This window comes from Pomacea canaliculata, linkage group LG12 (assembly GCF_003073045.1).
Source record: "Pomacea canaliculata isolate SZHN2017 linkage group LG12, ASM307304v1, whole genome shotgun sequence".
Taxonomy (NCBI): Eukaryota; Metazoa; Mollusca; class Gastropoda; order Architaenioglossa; family Ampullariidae; genus Pomacea; species Pomacea canaliculata.
Genome location: NC_037601.1, coordinates 4600312 through 4619991, shown reverse-complemented (window position 1 = coordinate 4619991; position 19680 = coordinate 4600312). Strand labels below are relative to the sequence as shown.

Genomic DNA, 19680 nt, shown 5'->3' with positions numbered 1-19680 from the left:
ATTTGAGTTACAAACCTCTGAACCAGCATGTTTCCACTGAACCCACGATCAGCACGTTGGCCAACAATCCTCCAGCCATTCCCAGTCGCCAACCAACGAGTTCTGCTGTGGTCTTGCCAACCAGCACAGTCAAACCACTGGAGGACACAAGTGTGTACTATGAACTGAATGAAGACTTCCAGCAGACAACTGTGCTTGGTGGTGAAATGCCAGAGAGCTCTGTTATGGGTAGCTTCTGGGGTAAAAGTCCACTATACCAGAGCACTCCTGCTTTTGAGATAGGCAAGACTGCAGCTACAAGCTTGATGACTTCAAAGTTTGATGAACAGGGTAAGTGGTTTTGTGTCCTTTTGGTGGCTACCTTGTGCATCACATCCTTGAGTTTTGTAGACAATATACAAATATAGTGATATGTATTAGCATCATGATTATTACTATAAAAAATGTGGTCTGAAAGATGCTTGACTGTAACAAAGGTACAAATTTTCCCCTCTCAGATTTGACTGCTGGTGCTACCAACATGGTGACACCACGTGTGCATCGTCCTCTTGTGGATGTTCAACGTACAGTTATTTTCAGAGACTTCTGCTGCCTTGGTGTATCTGAGAAAACCTGGTTTCCAATAACTAACAAGTCAGCGTATGGACTTGTTTGCCGACTGCAAGTGCTTCAAGTAGTGCATAACAACAGACCCAGCAAATTAGATATCTACAGCCCCTTTGAGCTCAAATCAAAAATTTCCATTGCTCCAGAAGCAAGTGAAGATATTCCGGTGAGGTTTTTAAAAAATCCTTTTTTGCTTGAATAGGAGTGTTGAAAAAAAAAAAAAGAATTTTGTGAAAAATTTTAGCCATATTCTTGAGTCATTTTGCTTGTTTTTAAGTTGACATTTTGTGGGAATTGTTTGCATCAGCCAGCATGTGCAAAAAGATTGCAGCATTTGAAGAAAACACTGTTATGTTACGTTAGCTATTTCGAGAGTTGTTTACCTTCTTTTTTTTCCCTGAATAAATGGCCGCTCAGTAACACATCATTATCTTGCTGTCATTCTTAGTATTGACTGTGTATGGAGCAATAATGAAACAAACACGGCTGTGTGCAGGTACTGTTTGTACCAAAATGTCCAGGGGAGCATGTTGCCCATGTAGAAGTGCTAGCACAGTCGTTGAATCCTGCATTTGCACCTACATGTACCATCATTCAGCTTCGAGCTACTGCTGAGGCACCAAGCATACAGGTAAAATTGTGCTAAATAATTGGAATCAGTCTTTGCTCTCACCCTATCTTCCATTGTCATTCCTGTGAGATTGGTATGGCCTTAGTTGCTGGCTTAGCATAAAAACCAACCAACCACCTCTACACAGTAAAAAGATACATGAGATGGGAGAAGATTGTACAGAAGCAGACCTTTGCTATCTGGAACTACTTAAGACTTCATATGTTTGTGTCAGATTTCACCACCTGTTGAAGTGCTGGAATTTGGAGAAGTAATGTGGGGCACCTGTCAGACCAGGTCAATCAAGTTGCGCAACTTAAAACGTGCTTCTCTTCCTGTCAGATTGTCTATATGGTCGGTAAGTGACGTCTCTTTGACAAACATGTTGATAAGGACAATGATAAAGACTGTCAGACAGCTAAATATGAAAAAGCTGGGTTTTGAAATGAGTGATCATTCATAAACAATGCTGCAAACATGTTATGTACCCACATGTTATGCACAGTTATGTACCCACTGGATCATTGATTTTTCAAACTTCCTGCTTAGTATGCTAGCACGAACTAATATTCCTGGACTGCTGGCAGACGACTTTTTCCAGTTAAAAGGAGGCATGATGCAAGAAAGCTTCCGGTTTAGCCACATTCTTTGTTTAGGCTTGCCGAGACTAACAGCAGATCACTTCGCAAGAGGCCAAGCGTTGGTCTTGGCAGGCAGCAATCTACCTATACACGTCCTTGAGAGCTAGCAAATGCCGGATGCTTTATGAGAAAAATTATTTATGTGGATTGAAAGTTCGATTTTATTTAATAAAAAGAATATTAAGTAATTAATCTTAAAAAACAAAGATATCAGTACAAAGACTGAATCTTACTACTGGTAGATTTTGCATGATTTGCTGTCCTTATTGTGATCATGCAGACAAACTTGGTCTTTGTTTTTTGAATTCTATCCTTTATTCTGCAGTCAGACTCTGTGTGGCACTGCTTCACTTTTGACAACTCTGCAAATTCTAGTGACATCTCCATCATCTCACTGTCTACCCGGCCTGAGGCCTTGGGGCGGAATATTTTTACTGTTCAGGTGCCTGGCTGTGAGAATGAAGGGGTAGGTCAAGTAATAGAGATTCGTCTTTACTGCAAACCTCCCACTAAGGAGAAGAACAGAGGTAAGTGTATCAAACAGAGAGACAGACCGTCTCAATTATTTTGAATTTTAGTGTACTATCATTTTTGATGGCATGTTGATATGTTGATGGCATCCTGCTGTACTAAACCTTTTGAGTGAAGATCTAATGATGGTACTACATTGACAGGATATTTAAATGACAACATGAACACTCAGCGAAAATCGCTGGAAATAGAGCACAAAAGTATTACAAAAACATATTCTGGTGGTATTTTATTACAAAGAGGCACAAGAGATTTTACACTAAATGGGAACATATGCGAGTATCAGTAAATATTAAATTTTGCATGTAGCTAAATGAGGAAGAAATAAGATTATATTTTTTTATGTATCAAATTAATTGTTATATTTTGAATAGTAAAAAAGTCATTATCATCAGTCAATTGTAACTATAAAATAAAAATGCAGTGCTGGAAATTAACCATCTATCAAATAAAAAATTTCCTGGGGTTTATCTTAGACAAACACACGTTTAAATGTGTTTATGTTTTATTAACAATAATACACAGGGAAGAATTAACTCAAATGCGCCCACTTAGTATCACAGAATCAATAATAACACGGTCTTGAGTGTTGGAGATTAATTTTCTTCTGCTTTCCTAGTGGCAGGTGAGAATGCTGATGTTTGAAAGCTTAAATCTTGAAAATAGAGCATAATTTTATACTCATATTTTAGAAATTATTATTTTAAAATGAACTTAACCTGATCATAAAGAAAAAATGTTGCACTCAGCTTGTCCTTTAAGTAGAGCTTTAATTTAGAGAAGTGCATAATATCATGATCATTTACAAAGGTATCATATATTTTTTTTTTTTTAAATTTTACCAAATATGAACTAGCTTTAGCTGAGCGACCAGCAGAGAAGATAGGAGCAAAGGTGCTTGTGGAGGTGGACACACCTGTGCAATATCTTCCAGCCCTGGGTACACTGACCTTGCAAGCAATCATTGGCATGCCACACCTGCTCATTCCACCTACACACATGGTCAGTTCTTCTCTTGGTTGGTTCAGCTTATTATAACTGCATCATGAAATGTGACTGTTTATTGAAGACCAACCTGAATGGTTTGTATTTTTTGCAGATATCAGTTTTGGAGGCTGAAATTTACAGATTAGTTTTATATCACCTATATTTACTGATATCTGAAAAAAAAGCAATCTGTTCAGGTTGGTCTTTAAGCAATATTTGATGGCGTCACATTTATATGTAAAGAATGAAAATCAGGTTGACTTTATGTAGAAACAATCTGACAATGCTGTAGTTTGTCATCACTTATAGTTTCAGGAAGTGCTGAAAGAACTTTAAAAGGTAAAACTAAAGTCTGGATGAATCCTTCAACAACTTTTCATTTATTGCATCATTTTTCTTATCAAGGTCATATCTGCAGCTATTAAGATACATCTTTTGAACTTCTACCCACCTAGAACTCATTTTATGAGACTGCAGTGCCACTTAACAATAGTAATGATGTCCTATGCAGTCACTGAAGTTCAAGACAGAGCCTGAAAGAACCATCCAGGAGACCATTTGTCTGAACAATGCAGGAAACATATCCATGGAGCTTGCTTTAGGGGTGACCATCTTCCCAGACTGCTTTCAGGTCAAGCCTAGGCATGTTGCCATCAAACCTCGATCGAAAGCAGATGTCATTGTGACTTTTTCTCCACTAGAGAAGGATGTCAATAAATATCAGAGGTGAGTAGAAGTAGCTCTTGTAGATTTCTATATCATTTCTAAGAACATAAAAAACAGGTATGACCCGGATTTTTTTTAATTATCCTGATGACACATTGATAAAATGTAGGACTTGCCAAATGCCACGTAAAACAGACTCAGCAAACCTTATCAGCTGCTAAATCCAGATGCTGAAACCACATGGGCCAAACTGAGGAGGGCTGCCCAAAACCAGGTCTGCTGGCGAGGTGTTGCAGTGGCCTTATCCTCCTCGAGAAGTAACGAATAAACGAAACTAAACCAAATCCATGGACCTCCAGATGACTCTCACCAGTGTGCCAGAATAGCTGATCATCAGTTGATATAAGTAAAGTAAACATTGCAATTATATGTTCAAATTTGGTGTAAAGGCTACATTGAGAGGTTTCGTCCCCATTTGTTGCAGTCTCTTGCTGCTGGACATAGAGCCAGAGGGTCCATCTTATGAACTGCCCATGGAAGCCCGTGTTGTGCAGCCAGTCCACAGACAGCGAACGTCTCCTAGCATCCTGTCCAGTAGTTCATTCCTATCTTTTAATGGTGTTGCCCTAAACCAAACAAAGTAAGATTAGAGGTTTATATCAGTAAATGCAAACAAAAAAATAATAATAATTTACTACATTCTATTAATTTTGAGTTTCTGGAAGTAGTTTCACATTAGTAAGTCTTTTGGGAGCAGACTGACATGATGAAAGAGGGAACCATTTTTCAAATAATTGTTTTGAAATCTGAGAATGAAATTCAAGTGTGGTCTTTGTATATTTGCAATACCTTTTTGCCTTGACACTTTTGCCACAGTGAATGCAAGATGATCTTATGTGATACACACATTTTAATGCAGAAGCCTGACACTGAGGCTACTGAACAACGATTCTCAGAGGACAGAGCATGTTCTCTTAGAAATTAGAGGAGCCACAGATTGCTTCAAGGTAAGATTGTGCTTCATTCTAAAGACTGATATCAAAACTGCCAGAGAAAACCCAAGACAGATTTTTTTTTTAATTATTTCCACACCCACACCTGCAATCTCCTATTCTTTTTCTGTTAATTTGTTAAAATTTCATGGTATTTTAAAAGGGGAGAGTGACAGGGTTCCCAGGTCCTTGCAAGGTCCTTTTAAGTCCTTTTATATTGAATTTTCGCCAAAAGGCCTTTTAAGTCCTTTTATTTGCCATGCGGTCCTTTTAAATTCTCACACAGGTCCTTACATTTTCTCTGTGACCCTTTTAAGTCCTTTTATCGATAAAATATTACAACAAATTTATTTCCGGAGTCGACTTTGGCGCAAAATACCGACGATTTTTCGCCGCATTGCTATTTTAATCACATGACTACCCAGTCTCGCTCGCGGCGGGAACGTCCGTTTCGGCCTTTCGCGAGTTCACTCTCGTCGTGTCGACCACATTTCTTTGTCTGCTTAACAATTTGAAAGATGCCGGGGAAGTGCTCTTTTCAGGAGAAGTGGCTAAAGGAAGACAAGTATAAAGATTGGTTAATAAAAGACTCGAGCAATAACATTTGGCACGATGTGCTGCCTGCAAAATATCTCTGAATCTTTCATCAATGGGCGAAAGTGTTCTGAAACAGCACATGGTTACCGAAAGACACAAAGGCAAATAAAAGTATTTCTGAAAGATGCGCGCTTTTGTGTAACTGATTACTTTCGTCATCGAGAACATCCACAGCCCGCTCAAAATCAGACGGCACCGACAGCTCTGCAAGTGTGTCCAGTAAGTTGACAATTATTTATCTTTAGCGATTCATTTAGTTAACGATGTGGGTACTTAGAAAAACACATTAAATTAAAGCGTGCATAACATTTTGCGGTTTTTTCCAGTCTTTATTAAGCCTATCGTCTAATTTACGGTGAAGCCAATAGCTTAAAGATCAGTAAATAGCAAAGAATTATTTAAATTAAAAGTTGAGATTTTCATTTTCTCATGATTCGAACTACAAATAGAGTTTTATGCAATCACGAATCTTACTACAGCTTTGCTGCAGAAAATTGATCTGAATTTTTGGCATCTGATCAGGAAAGATTAAAAGAAAGTATAATTAATAATGTATGCTTATTATCCTATTTTACCAGCAAATACATTATTTTTGGATTTTTAAAATCAAACAATTTAACATTAAAGCTAAATCAGTTAGCTGAAAATAACTTTCATTTTCAACTATGCTGCCATCTTTATACTTTAACTTAGTTTAGTATTATTTATATTATCATGTCATTATTATTGCTTTTTGAAACCTGTCTTTTATTCAGACAGAACATAATGTTTACAGACATAATGGTAACTTAAATGTTTTCTTTGAATAGGTTTCGTGATGAGCAATGAATGATTGAAGGCAGAGATCCTGTGGACTCTCAAGATTGTGGAATCACACTACAGTTTCAGATCTGCTGAAAAGTCTGCTGAACTGTTTCGACTTATGTTCCAGACAGCCAAGTAGCTGCAGAATTTAAGTGCGGTCAACAAAAGCCAGTTATCTAACTTCATTTGGGCTTGCTCCTCACTTTTCGAAATTGCTTCTGGACTGTGTAAATTCGTCGCCTGAGTATGTTCTTTTGTTTGATGAATCTTCTAACCATAAGACTCAAACTAAACAGCTGGATTTCCATGTTCGTTACTGGAGTGACAATGCTGTAAGGACTCATTACCTGACCTCGGAATTTTTGGGTCATTCCGCGGCCATAGACCTTCAACAAAAGTTCAATAAGGTAATTAGCGAATCAAACTTCAAGCAAGCTAATTTACTTCAAATTTCTATGGATGGACCTTCTGTAAACCTAAACCTTCTTGAGAAAATTAATAACGACATGATTACCAATCACAATGTTGGTTTGTTAAATGTGGGCAGCTGTGGACTCCATGTTATGCACAATGCATTTAGGCGTGGGTGCGAGGCTTCTCAATGGGAGCTTGAGTCATTTCTTACATCTGCTTATATCTTGTTCAGAGACAGCCCAGCCAGAAGAGAAGATTATATAAAAGTAACTGGTTCCACATCTTTTCCAGCCAAGTTCTGTGCTCACCGATGGCTTGAAAACAATTCTGTTGCTGAAAAAGCAATTGTTATGCTTCAGACTTGGAAAATTTGTCAAAGCTGCAATGGAGAAAAAATAACATTGCCAAAGAACAAATCTTTTGATATTGTAAAAGCTGAGTCTTATCTACCCCCTTTGCTTTCATGTCGTCTGGCTTTCTTTAGTTTAATTGCCAGTATACTTGAACCTTTTTTGAGAAAATACCAAGCTGATCAGCCTCTTCTTCCTTTCCTTTGTTTAGACTTACATGACATTATGAAAAATCTGATGCACAAATTTATCAAGTCAAATGTACTTAATAAATGTGAAACTGCCTCCAACTTGTGCAGGTTGATATATGCAACAGTTCTAACCATGTCAATCTGAGCATGATCGAACTTGGCTTCAGGGTTGATAGACTACTGGCTGTAGCTAAGAAACAGTCATCAGTAAACGATGGAACTCTCATGGCCTTCAGAGCTGAATGCAGAGATTTTTTGAAAGCAGTTGTTCTAAATTGCAGGATAAATCTCCACTGAAGTACACCCTAGTGAGAAAACATAACTTTCTTAAACCCAAAGACCATGGGGGAAAAGACAAATCAATACAAAAAATGAAAAGGTTTTTGTTTGTATTGCCAAGGTGTGAAAGGTTTGATGATGTGACTTGTGACAAGGTATTGTCAGAGTTCCGTAATTTTCTTGACAGTTCTGCAGGTGAGTGTGGTAGTAAGGCTTTGACCCTATGACACAAGACTGGATAGTTGGTTTTATGATGCCCTTGCTGGAAAAGCAGAGTTTCAGGTGTTGTGGTCTGTTGTCAGACAGTTACTCCTACTCTCTCATGGTCAAGCTACAGTGGAAAGAGGATTTTCATTCAACAAAGAAACAGTAGCTGACAATCTTAGTCAGACTGCACTAAAAGCACGCAGAGTAATTCTTGATCATATTCACAGTGTGGGAGGGGTGGAAAATGTTGAGATCTCCAAACCACTGATGATATCCGCTTCTAGTGCCTATGGCAGGTATGAACGTTACCTCTCTGAGGCAGAAGCAGCAGAAGGAAACAGAAGAAAAGCAGGTCCACAGAAAGAGATTAGGAGATGAGCTGGTAATACTCACAAAAAGGCTAAAGACCACCAGTGCCGAAGAACGACACCTGCTGGAACTGGCTGACAGACATAGTTTCCAGGCTGAAGAGCAAAAAAGTTTTTCACTTATTGAAAGATCTAACAACATGCGTTTGTTAGCCAAAGACAAGAAGAAGGAGATAACAAAGATTCAGTCAGACATTGATAGATTACAGGAAGAAATTAAAAGGTGTTGAATTGTGACATTCAGAATTAATGTTTATTTCAGTTTTAAATAAGCCTGCACAATTCTGTACATGTATGCTATGGAACATGTTAAAAAAACCAGAACTATTTAGAGGAAATTAGGTTGTGTAAAGAAATTGTATTGTTTAGTATTGGTAAAGCTGTAGGGGTGACAAAGAATTGAATTTCATCAATGAAACTTTTGCTTATAGTAGATGGATTGCTTTGTCATTTTGTAATCTTAATCTTATGTGTATTAGTATATCATGCTGTTTATGTATAAGTATATGTTTGCATGTGTTACATGTATGTGTAATAAGAATGCTTAAATAATATCTCAAGGTTAAAAATAAATGGGCTGTAATGCTTGACAGTTTCGACTCATTCCATCTTTGGTTTAGCATTAGGATCACACTCTTTTCATTCCTCATCTGATCCTCCAAGCCTTGGCATTCCTTGTAGTCACAAGAAAATGTTTGGTCTACACATCTGTACAACACTAGTTGCCCTTCCGTATTCGCAAAAAACACTCTTTTTTCAAAAGTTCTTTAGAAACTTACTCTTTCTTGAACTTTGATCTTCTAGTACTACTGTGCATAGCTCTATTTCTCTCTCTCTTCCCGTTAGAGTGTGTGTGCGAGAGAGAGACACGTGAACTGACTTTTGTATTACACCAAAGAATGGCTTTCAGGTTTTGCAATTATTATTACTTAGATTTCTAGAAAACTTGGAACATTAACGGTGTATGTTATCAGCGCGCTAAGGACACTTTTTAAGTTATCTAATCTAAATATGGCAGACAGGCATCAAAATTAACTCTTTGATTATTTATTACTAGAAATACATGTATTTGAGAACATAGAGAAGACCACAGATTCATAAATAATACATCTTTCCGACCACACAAGAGAAAAACTTAAGCATTGATGACTGTCACTTAGGTCCTTTCGAATGCATGAAAGGTCCTTTTAAGGTCCTTTTTTGGCACCATCCCTGATCCCTGGGAACCCTGGAGTGATAGTGAACATATACTGTCTGGGACTGTTGTTGAATGCAACAGGAAAAGGCCAAAAAGTTATTAAAGACATAGATGTTTATTATTCTTATTTGTACCCATAATGGGATGTCTCATGTTTGGAAGACTGTGTAAGAGCTTTGTTGGGGTGGGGTGGGTCATTAGCAAGATGTTTATACATCAACAGTGCTGAGTAATATGGTGATGTGGCTTGCAGCTGGTGACTCCCACAGGAGAGTGGCAGCAGAGAAGTGAGTTGTTGATTTGTCCAAAGCAGAAGCAGGTCGTTACAGTCATGTTCTGTCCATCAGCTGTCAGAGGCTATTCTAGCAAACTGCTGATCAGGATTCGTGATTCAGGCTCATCCAAGTATTCTGTACGATTTGTTTCATTTTGTCATTTTGTCTGAGTATGTATTTTTTCTGTCTTCTGTTGTTGTTTTTTTTTGTTGTTTTTTTGTGTCTCTTTTCAGTTGCTGTGCATAAACTTGTCCCGTTTATAAAGACCATGTAGTTGGAAGTCATATTCTATAGATATTTAGATGTTCTGCCATTCTGATTGATTTGCTTGTTGAACATAATAGAAATTTCAGAATTCTTGGCTTATATGTATATTTGACTTATATGTATACTTTATAGAATGATGTTTTACTTGCAGATTCCCCTTGCTGGCTATGGTGGGCGCAGTGTGTTGACCTTGTCAGGGGCCTGCTTAACCAATTACAATCAGAGATGGCTAGAGCTTGGGCCATTGAGTGTGGGTCACAACATCATGCAAGATATTGTATTGACCAACTCCGGGGTTCGAGCAGCATTTATAAAAGCTTCATCTTTTTATGGTTTGCACAATATATTTCTGTTTCTTACTATTGTGTTTGTGGATCACATGTTGAACAGGCTGTTTGTGATGCTTGCTTCTGAGACTATAGAAGAATAATCATCTGTTTGGTGCCATTCTTGGTTAAATTCTAAATGAAAGAGGCTCCTAGCAAAGATGGTTCCTAATCTGTTATTTTGTGGGGTTGGGGAGCTGTGTATGGTTTGGTTCTTCTCTCCTTTTTATTAGCTCTAATGATTAAATTTATTTGGCATCATGTAATAACATTGTCAGCTTCAGTGTTTGTAGATGAAAAAAAAACTTTGATATTTGTGTAATATTTTTTAATTTCCAAAAAAATATTGCAAAGAAACTGTTTTTTCTAGTTCTGACCGCCATGTGTTTTTCAAAAATGTAATTAGTAATTTTGAATGCTGCAGATATGGCTTGCAGAGAACCAGTGATACCAGGACGAGTAGCTGTGGAGCCCAACAACATAGTTCTGGCACCTGGAAGTTCAGTGGTGTGCATTGATCTTTCACTGTGTGTGTTATGTGTCAAGGCAAAGCTACTTGAGGATCTTAGTACATTTGTTTTAAATTAATGGCTTTTTAAAATAAACATTGACATGATCAAAGAAAAACTTTATGACAAGATTTAAACAGAAAACTTTGAGCTTAATGATTTGTGTTGCTCAAGTTTTAAACTACATTTTTGTCCAAAACTTAACTAACTCTTAATGTTGCTTGTTGTGAAATGAACTTGTCTCTGTTAATTTTCCCAGAAAGTAATGGTGGCTATAAGCCCATCAAAGCGGGAGCGGGACATGGTTAAAGAGAGAAAGGAAATGATTGCAGTGGTTCGCTTTCAACATGGGGACGAAGTCATGAGGCAAAAATATCAGAAGTTAGTTGAATTTCAAGCTCATATCAACCCTAACATATTCAAAGATGAATTTGGAGTTAGAGGAGCATTAGTAAATTTAGATTAATTTTTCCCTATGAGATATTTATGTTTCTTAAAGTAACACTGCTCACTATTATTGCTTCTTTTACATCTTATAACTTTGAAATTGTATTGATATATATTTTGGAAACTATCATTAACTCACTAAACCTCTATTTGTGTTGCATAAAGTCAGTGTCTGCAGCAGACAGCAAGTTTGTCAACTTTGGGGGATGGTATTAAGTCACTGATCTTTCTTACAGTCACAAAAATACAACTGTAAATCTACTTCCTTAGAGAAATTTCACGACAGCTCGTGCTTTGAAATGTCCAGCATATGACAATAATTGTTGACATTTGATCACCAGAGTGTTGGCCCATGATGGAAGGGATGATTTGAACTCCTGGCAAGCCAGCTTTGCTCAACAGTTTGCTAATGAGTCAATGGAGTCCATTATAAAAGAAGGTTAGGACATTAAGAAGTGTAAATCCAGTCATGTGACTTCAGTTATCTCCTGCTTGCTTCTGTGCTCGATGTTTCCTTTCACGTTTAAAGATAGTCTTTCCAACATGTTACTCCCATATGTTCAGGAATCAGATCTTAGACTTTTTGTCCTCTTCCAAAAATTTCTTAGGCTTAGAGAAAGTCATCTGAAATCAAATATTTAAATTTGAGTATAACCACAGAAACTGAGAATGAAATACCTAAGCATTTAATATAGTTTTAATATTTTTGACATAAGAATTTACTTCTGTTGCCTTCACTTAATCACAGCATATTTTAAAGTGTGATTAGCTGTAATTTTACTGTTACCATTAGACTTTACCATTTTCATGATGTATTCAAACTTCATCCTTTGTAGTTTTTAGAAGCCAATGTGTAAGTATTACCCTTTGATGAACCACTTGCGTGTAGATACAAAGTGAAGGACTTTTCGGTGAACACAGACAACTTGGGTGGGTACATTACAGTGCTTTGTGTAGGTTGTAGACAGACAACTTGGGTACGTGACTGCTGTGTGCAGGTTGCACCATCCCTGAAAGTCCGGATGATGGCCCAGCGTTCTTGCACCATCTTAGTACCCAGATAGTGGCTTTGCTGGCAGAGCCCCACCCTGAACGAGATGTGCTGATGGAGCCAGTGCATGTCCTACACTCGCAGAGACTGCCGAAACCTTCATCTGGATCTTCTGAAGGGATAGAGTCTGTGGTCAGCAGGTGCGTCCTTCAAATTTTGCACAAGATCTAGTGTGATGAGAAGGATGTCCTGCCAGCTAACTGGTTTGAGGCTAGCTCTCTGTATTCTTCTGTTTCCTAAGTTTTCCTAAGGCTTTCATCATGGTGTCTCTTGTTTGAATGGTCCTATTGTTGGATCTTCATGTATGTGCTGGACTGTTGTTTTGGTTCCATTTATGACTTCACATTCACATCAACTAATGGTCATCCTACAAGCTGTGCTATCATTTGTGTAAGCAGTAAAGTGTCTTCATTCCTGTGTGTCTTTTGTTAACTGGATCTTTCATCAGCTTAGCACAAGTTCACCTTTGTGCTTGGAAATGGCAGAAAAAGAATATTTACAAGCTTTGTTGATTCCCTTCATTATTTTTAGTGTTTAAGATTTTTGGTCTGCCAAGTGATCTTATATTTTGCTATTGTGTTGGTGCTGCATGATCCATTTGAGTAAAACTTGATAAGTGATTGTCACACATCTTTGCATTGGTGACTTGATTTGACATATAATTAGCTCTCACATAAATTTTTTAAAGCACATTAAGCATCCTGTAAAGTGGGAATGCACTGTTTAAATCCTTAGACAATAATGATGAGTTAATGAAAAAAAATTAGCATCAAGGTTCTGGTTGTGACTGCTGTAAAATCAGTCCTGTCAAAAATTACAGTGCTTACAGTAAATTTTTTTTTAACTTAAAAATTGTTTAAGTGATCCAGAAAAATACATTACAATATTTGCCAAACAGGGATACGTTGAAGCAATATGACCCATCTGGACAGTTTCTCATTCCAAATAAACCCAATGATGTGGATACAGAGTGGATAGTAAAGCCAGATTTCCTTACTCTAACAGGTCAGTACCAGACTTGAACATTACACAGGGGCACTTGTACCATTGCCTCTGTGTGACACTAGTTTGTACAAACCATTTGGTATTTGTATCCCTAACCCTGACAGTAAAAAACAGAAGTGCAAGTATGACAGTAAAAAATAATGCTTTGAATAATCTTGCAGATCAGTATTCTACACATTATTCTCTTAAGCAGGCAGCAATTTACCATAAAGGTTGGATTTTTCAAACCTTACACTGCTTTGTAACATATACTGTCCTAACTCATTATCTCGCCACCCAGTCCAACACTAATGTTTGGCAAGAGCTGAGGATGGTTACTTTAAAAAAGATCTGTAACAAAGTGTGACTTTGGGGGAAATGTATTCTGCCACAAAGGGCTTCAAGAGACAGGATTGGTAAAGTAATTGGTAGGAAGACTACATAACCTGAGCCACAGGGGAAAGCATATTAAATATATTTTTGTGGTTCATTGGTATTTGCCTGAGATTGCTTCTTCCAAAATTCCTTTCATCTTTCAGTTGGAGAAAGCAACCAGAAAATGCTTCAGCTACTTAATTTTTCAAGGTCAAATTTGAGGTAAGTTACTGATCTAGACCACTAATATTCATGCATATACATCACATTCTTCTTATTGTTGTTCTGATTATAACTAACAGTGTGCATGTGAACATCTCCCTGCTCTGAAGTTTGTCACTTGTCCCCAGGTTTGAGCTGTCGTGGCCTTCCAACTCTGTGGTACCGGAACCTCAGAAAGGGGAAGTAAAACCCAGGTAAATTACTTTTTGTGGAACGATTTCTTGAATGACAAACACTTGATAAACAATTACCACTTGCATCAATAACTAGCTTGGTATTCAAAATCATCTTTCATTTAAATTGATGCTAAATGTTCTAGATTAGAAGAAGGATTGATCTAGCCTTGGATGTTCTTTTGTGAACAGAAATGAATAATTTTTATTAGATTCAGGATGTATTTTATTACAGGTCAAGTGTCTCTATTGAAGTTTGGTTGCACATGGCATGGCAGAAACGAATAACAGAGTTGCCTTGGCACGGGAACCTAACTGTCATATGCAATGGGAAGCAGAAGGTTGGTATTTGGATTAAATCCCACTTGCGCAGTATTAATTCTTAATACCAGTTATAAGATTTGTCTAAGCAAAAGTTCTTCTGCAAGAAACTTTAAATAACACTAGTGCATGAAGGAATGTCATTTCCAAACTACAGAATTGCAAAGTAAAATAGCACTTGTTTGAACACCTGTTAAAGTGAGGCAGTTCTAAAATATTCAGATGTATATATATTGGGTTTCTTGTCTAATTTTCAGCTTGTTAAAGTGCACATCAAAAATGCAGCACTTAAGCCTCCCCTGGCAGTTGTTTCTCCAACATCTCTGGAGTCTATGAGTACGGTGTCAAAGTTATTACCTGTAGATGCACATTTGAGTGCTTCCAGCCAGAGCCTACAGATTACCTCCACAAACATCAACTTCCCATGTGCAAGAGTCAACGAGTCACTGGGTTATTAGTTTTGTTTGTTTTTTCCTTATCAGCAAAGTTTTCTATAAAAGTGATGCTGTTATGTTTCATTTTTATTGTTGCTTCACTTCTGTTATGAAGATATATAATTATTTCACTTTTTTTGAGTGTTGCTGAATTTTCTTTTGTGCTTCTTTTCCATGATGTTATTTTTTTCCCTGTTACCTTCATGGTCAGTAGAGAGTGTCATTGAGCTGACCAACATATCATCAGACCCTGTTCACTGGAAGATACAAGCTTTTGCACCTGCTTATGTGAAGGGAGCTGATGAGAACAACACAGTACAACGAGTTGGTTACAGCGTTTTCCAAATTATTCCAATCAGTGGTGATCTCTTGCCACATGAGTCCTCAAAGGTTAGTGCAACCAGAAATTTTCAGAAAACAGAGAAATTCTTTTAAAAGTACTCTAAGATATGTAGGGTGCATTCTGTCATAGGAAACATTGAAAACGCTTAACTTAGTGGTTACCTTACTGGGGTCTTCAGGTATTGTTCCTGAGTTCTTGAAATTTCCATGCATTTTAGTAGAACTATACAAGAATAGTTTCATTTGGTCATGTGCAGGTGCCTATAAAATTCTGCCCCAAGACTAGAGGAACATACAACCAACACTGGGAAATAGAATACCAGCCCCTGGTTGGTGGGAAATCTGTGCCTGTTGTAACAACCACAAAAATCTTTATCACAGCAGAGGTATGTGTTTTCACCATCATGTGTTCACCTACTTTCTGCTACAAGTGTAAAGACTAATCTTACATCAGCTTCAGTAGTTACAATTTTTTCTGAAATAAATTATTGACAGAAGTAAAAAAATTTTCACATTTTGTTGGCTTTAAATAAAGTAACATTCAGAGATTAAATTATGGAATTAACTGTGCCATTTTTGACTGTAGCCAGTGTAAAATAACAGGTATAACAGGTTTGTGTAGTCCATAATGTAAGAACACATAAATTTCACTATAATATTCCAGTTATCTTTATAGAGCAGTAAAGTGAGGAATAAGTCATGCTTCTAAAGGCTTCATGTCTTTAACTTTAATGTCCCACACTCTACTACAGGCTAGCAGCACAGAGAATCCAGTGACAGCAAAACAGATTTCGGGAAAGGGCAGCTTAGAGATAGACAAGCCCCAACAAAGAGCACCTCTGCAGGAGAAGCAGCACAATACCATGCGCTCAGCGTAAGGTTTAAATTTTAACAAAGTTAACGAATTTGAATGGTGTGTTTTCAGAAACATAAAAGATTGTAAATCGTAGTGAAGCTGTGTATATGCATATGATGTCAATAGACACTACATCATGGTCACATGACAATAATAATAAAACATTATAGCAAAATGAGGCAGCTTCTTTCTAAAATTTTTCTTTCTTGTCTTTAAGTTAAAGTTTCTTAATTTCTTTATTGCAGAAACTTGTGTTATTGTTACTTTTGTACTTTGCTATTTTTTTCCACAATTGTAGAGGGGAACATCACCATACAACAGTGCAAGATCTTCTTCTTTTAAATCCAGAAGTGAAGTTCTGTGACACAGTAGTAGGCAAAGTCACACAGGTCAAGGTTGAGTTTAAGAACAGCTATGACACCAACATTCAGCTTGGAAACTCAGGCTCCAAAGTCTCCTTTCTTCGTCAAGCATTTAAATTTTGGCATAACGTAAGAGTTTATACTTTCATGTTTATTTCATTGATGCAGCTGTCCACAAAATGATTAATCACTTTCATCCATCATTTTTGTGTGTGTATGGAAATGCTTAATTAGAGGCATAACAGTTTGTGAGCTAAATTTTTGCTGTTTGATTTATTCTCTGCATTTAAGTTGAGTGTTGTACAGTGTAAAATGAATGCCGACTTTACTCCTGCATCATCCCTCCCCTCCAAAAAAAAAAAAAAAAAAAAAATTCTTATCACCATGCCCACTTATTCTTGTTTCTCATTTCTACATTTCTTTACAGGAGACGGCGTTTTCTCAAATATCCAATTGAGTTCCATCCATCAGCACCAGGGGATTTTGAGGATACTGTTGTTTTCCGTGCCCCACAACTAAATAAAACATTTGCTGTCCATCTCATGGGGAGAGGAAAAGAAGAAAAATATTCTACATAATAAGTTTTCTATTTTATTCTTTACTTGAAAGCAGTTAATCTATTTGGCACTGATAATAAGTTAAAACAAATCAGAACTTTTAGAAGACAAAAAAGAAAAAGAGGAAAGAACGAAAAAAATTCAAGTAAAAATAACATTGTGCCTTTGAGAGGACTTCTTTGATGTGTTCTTAGCCCTGCCTTTGTGTTTGGTATGCTTTGAAGGAAATAGGCAGATAACCTTAGAGAGGGAAAAAGAATTGTTGTCAGGCTGCTTTCAAACTGATGTTCGCTCAGCATAGACAATACCAAAAATGTAAGAGTGAAGTGAATTTAACAGTGCCACAGGTAGAAAGCTGTCATATGCAGAAGATTCATATCCTACCAGATGAAATGACAAAATAACCAACAGGTTTTTTTGGGGGTTTTTTGTGGCTTTTTATATGTCAGAGTTAATAGTTACCACTGATCTTTGCTTTTTTACAAAATTTCTTTGTTACCACTCCTTTTGTTAAAAGACTATTAAAAAGCCACAGGATTTTTTTCACCATAATGCAGCCTTTCCACCTTTGGACAGAATTTGAAGCTGATATGTTTGCAGCCATTTATTCTAGAGCTGGTAGCAGGGAACAGACAATGAGGGATTTTTTATTGAGTGTAGTGGAAAAGTGGGTGTGTCATATTTATAGATTTCGTTTACTTTTGTTTGTATACATTTTTTCCTGTAAATCTTAAATGAGTGCAGACTAGCTTTTATTTAGTTTTTGTTTGTTTTTGTTGTTACTTTTTTGGAGTGGGGTTTTTAAAATGTCTCAAGAGAAACTGTGGTACTAGTGAAATCTGACATGTGCAGAACTTCCTGGACACAAGATGGTAAACTTATTGAAAACAGTGCAGTTAGACTGAACAAACCAGTCCATCCTCTGCACTGTACTTGGGAGAATGTGTTGTTGGTGACTGTGTACTGGCCACTGTGAAAAATGGCAACAAGTTTGCTATTATGTTGGGTTGGGGAACCACAGCTTTTCTTACTGTGATATTTGCCAGGTGCCTAGAGAAAGCCTGTGATGTGTGAAAAAAAAATTTCTCAAACTATGACTTGCATCTGCAACTTTAAGTATCAGATATTTCACTATTGATTATAATTTGTGTAAATTGTAAGCACTAATGGTGGCTGCTTCTTTCATGATTTTCTTTTCAAACCACACACTTAGTTGTAAATATTCTTCATAGCATAAAGAACTAAACATGATATAAAGCTTTTATGAGTAGTATACTTGTAAATAATGCATACTTATTTATCAGTACACAGTTTTCTTTCAAAATGATTGTGTTTAATTCCTCATGTACTGCAAACTCTCAAAAAACCTGAGCAGGTAAGCATGGCAATTCTATCTCATGCTTAGAACAGTTAAAACAAGGACTTCATTGTTTTGTTTTGATGTTTCTAATTCTCAACACTGCCACCAGCAGACAATTAGGCTTTTCACATGCTACAGTCATCTCAAAGCAATTATTTGCTTTGATTTGAATCTTTATATCTGTAAATGGTACAGATCATAAACAATTTGGTTAGTGTTGGTCACATACATGCAGTGGCACAATTTTAATCCTTTTAACGGAACAATTTCTTGCATTCTTGCAGTGGTTTGTTTCATCTATTATGCATCCCCTTTTTTCACCTTTTAAATAAGGATAGTTTTGTTTTTTTTTTAACTTTGTGGTATTTTGAAAAGTTTATAGGCTTGGTCCATTTTACAGCAGAATATGCATGGCAGATTCTTGTGCTTTACAGCAGCACCATGCTGATAAAGTAAACATCAAAAATGGACATATTCCTGTACATTACATTTGGAGTATTTGCAGTGTGGATGCCTGTGCATTTAAAATATAACCATGCTAAAAAAATCTCATGCCTTTAGCACCAAATGTGCTCTCTACATTTCTTGGGTCATGGCATCATTCACCACACGTGCTACCTCATGTTTGCGCAATTGTTAAAATGCTGTCTAGAAAGGGCCATTTCTTGTTTGGATGGTTACCTATACAGAAAAGAGAAACTGCTCTTTCTAGCCTTTAAACTTGTAGCACAAGTAATTTTGTCACCTTTTAGTTCAGTCATGCTTGTTGCAGCAGTTGTCTTGTCATCTCCATTGGCATGCTGAGGAGCACTTTTGCTCCTACTACTCCACTGCCATATAATTTATTCCCTTTTTTTTTCCCCCAAGTGTATATATAGCATATGTGCATTTTCAGCTTGTATTGAGCTTTTTATATGCATTGTGGATGTGAATAAACAGTCTTCCCAGCATTTGGAGTCTGACTGTAATGATCAGGGGAATTCATTAATCTCTTATCCTTTGTTTCTTTTCTCTGTGCACCATCTTCCACTTTGAAAATAGAGCTAAGGTGCTAGAATGGTGATTGTTGTAAATGTGTGTCATTTTGTTACTGGCACTTTGATTAAAGGTCCTTTTAAACTAAAAATAAAGCTAACCCAAGCGCAAGAAATTTTGTGAAGTACAAAAGGTTATCACACAAGCTGCCGCTGCAAACCTACTTGATAGATTAATTAAACTTGCTGCCATAGCCTGGTGATTGTGTGCTCAGCTTTGACTAGAGGGTTACTGGCCTCTGCCTGAAAATTCCACCACATGCTCTTCCTTGAACAAACCAAGTACTTACAATCCCTCCTGTTATGGCCACAAAGCTACTGAGCTCTTGACAATTTCATCTTTG

The 19680-nt window shown here is 37.1% G+C and overlaps 1 protein-coding gene across 1 annotated transcript; it reads left to right on the top strand.

Moving 5' to 3' along the window:
• Positions 1-179: 179 nt before the first annotated feature.
• LOC112577176 (centrosomal protein of 192 kDa-like) lies at positions 180-19428 on the top strand. The gene is made up of 25 exons (XM_025260173.1): positions 180-330; positions 498-772; positions 1103-1237; positions 1452-1574; positions 2183-2384; positions 3245-3390; positions 3887-4101; positions 4526-4681; positions 4961-5048; positions 9695-9853; positions 10135-10315; positions 10734-10816; positions 11078-11199; positions 11607-11704; positions 12264-12456; positions 13215-13321; positions 13840-13897; positions 14026-14091; positions 14306-14411; positions 14649-14841; positions 15040-15215; positions 15425-15553; positions 15920-16041; positions 16322-16514; positions 16813-19428. The coding sequence occupies exons 1-25, from the start codon at positions 207-209 to the stop codon at positions 16840-16842; spliced, it is 3480 nt and encodes a 1159-aa protein (XP_025115958.1). The 5' UTR covers positions 180-206; the 3' UTR covers positions 16843-19428.
• Positions 19429-19680: the final 252 nt, after the last annotated feature.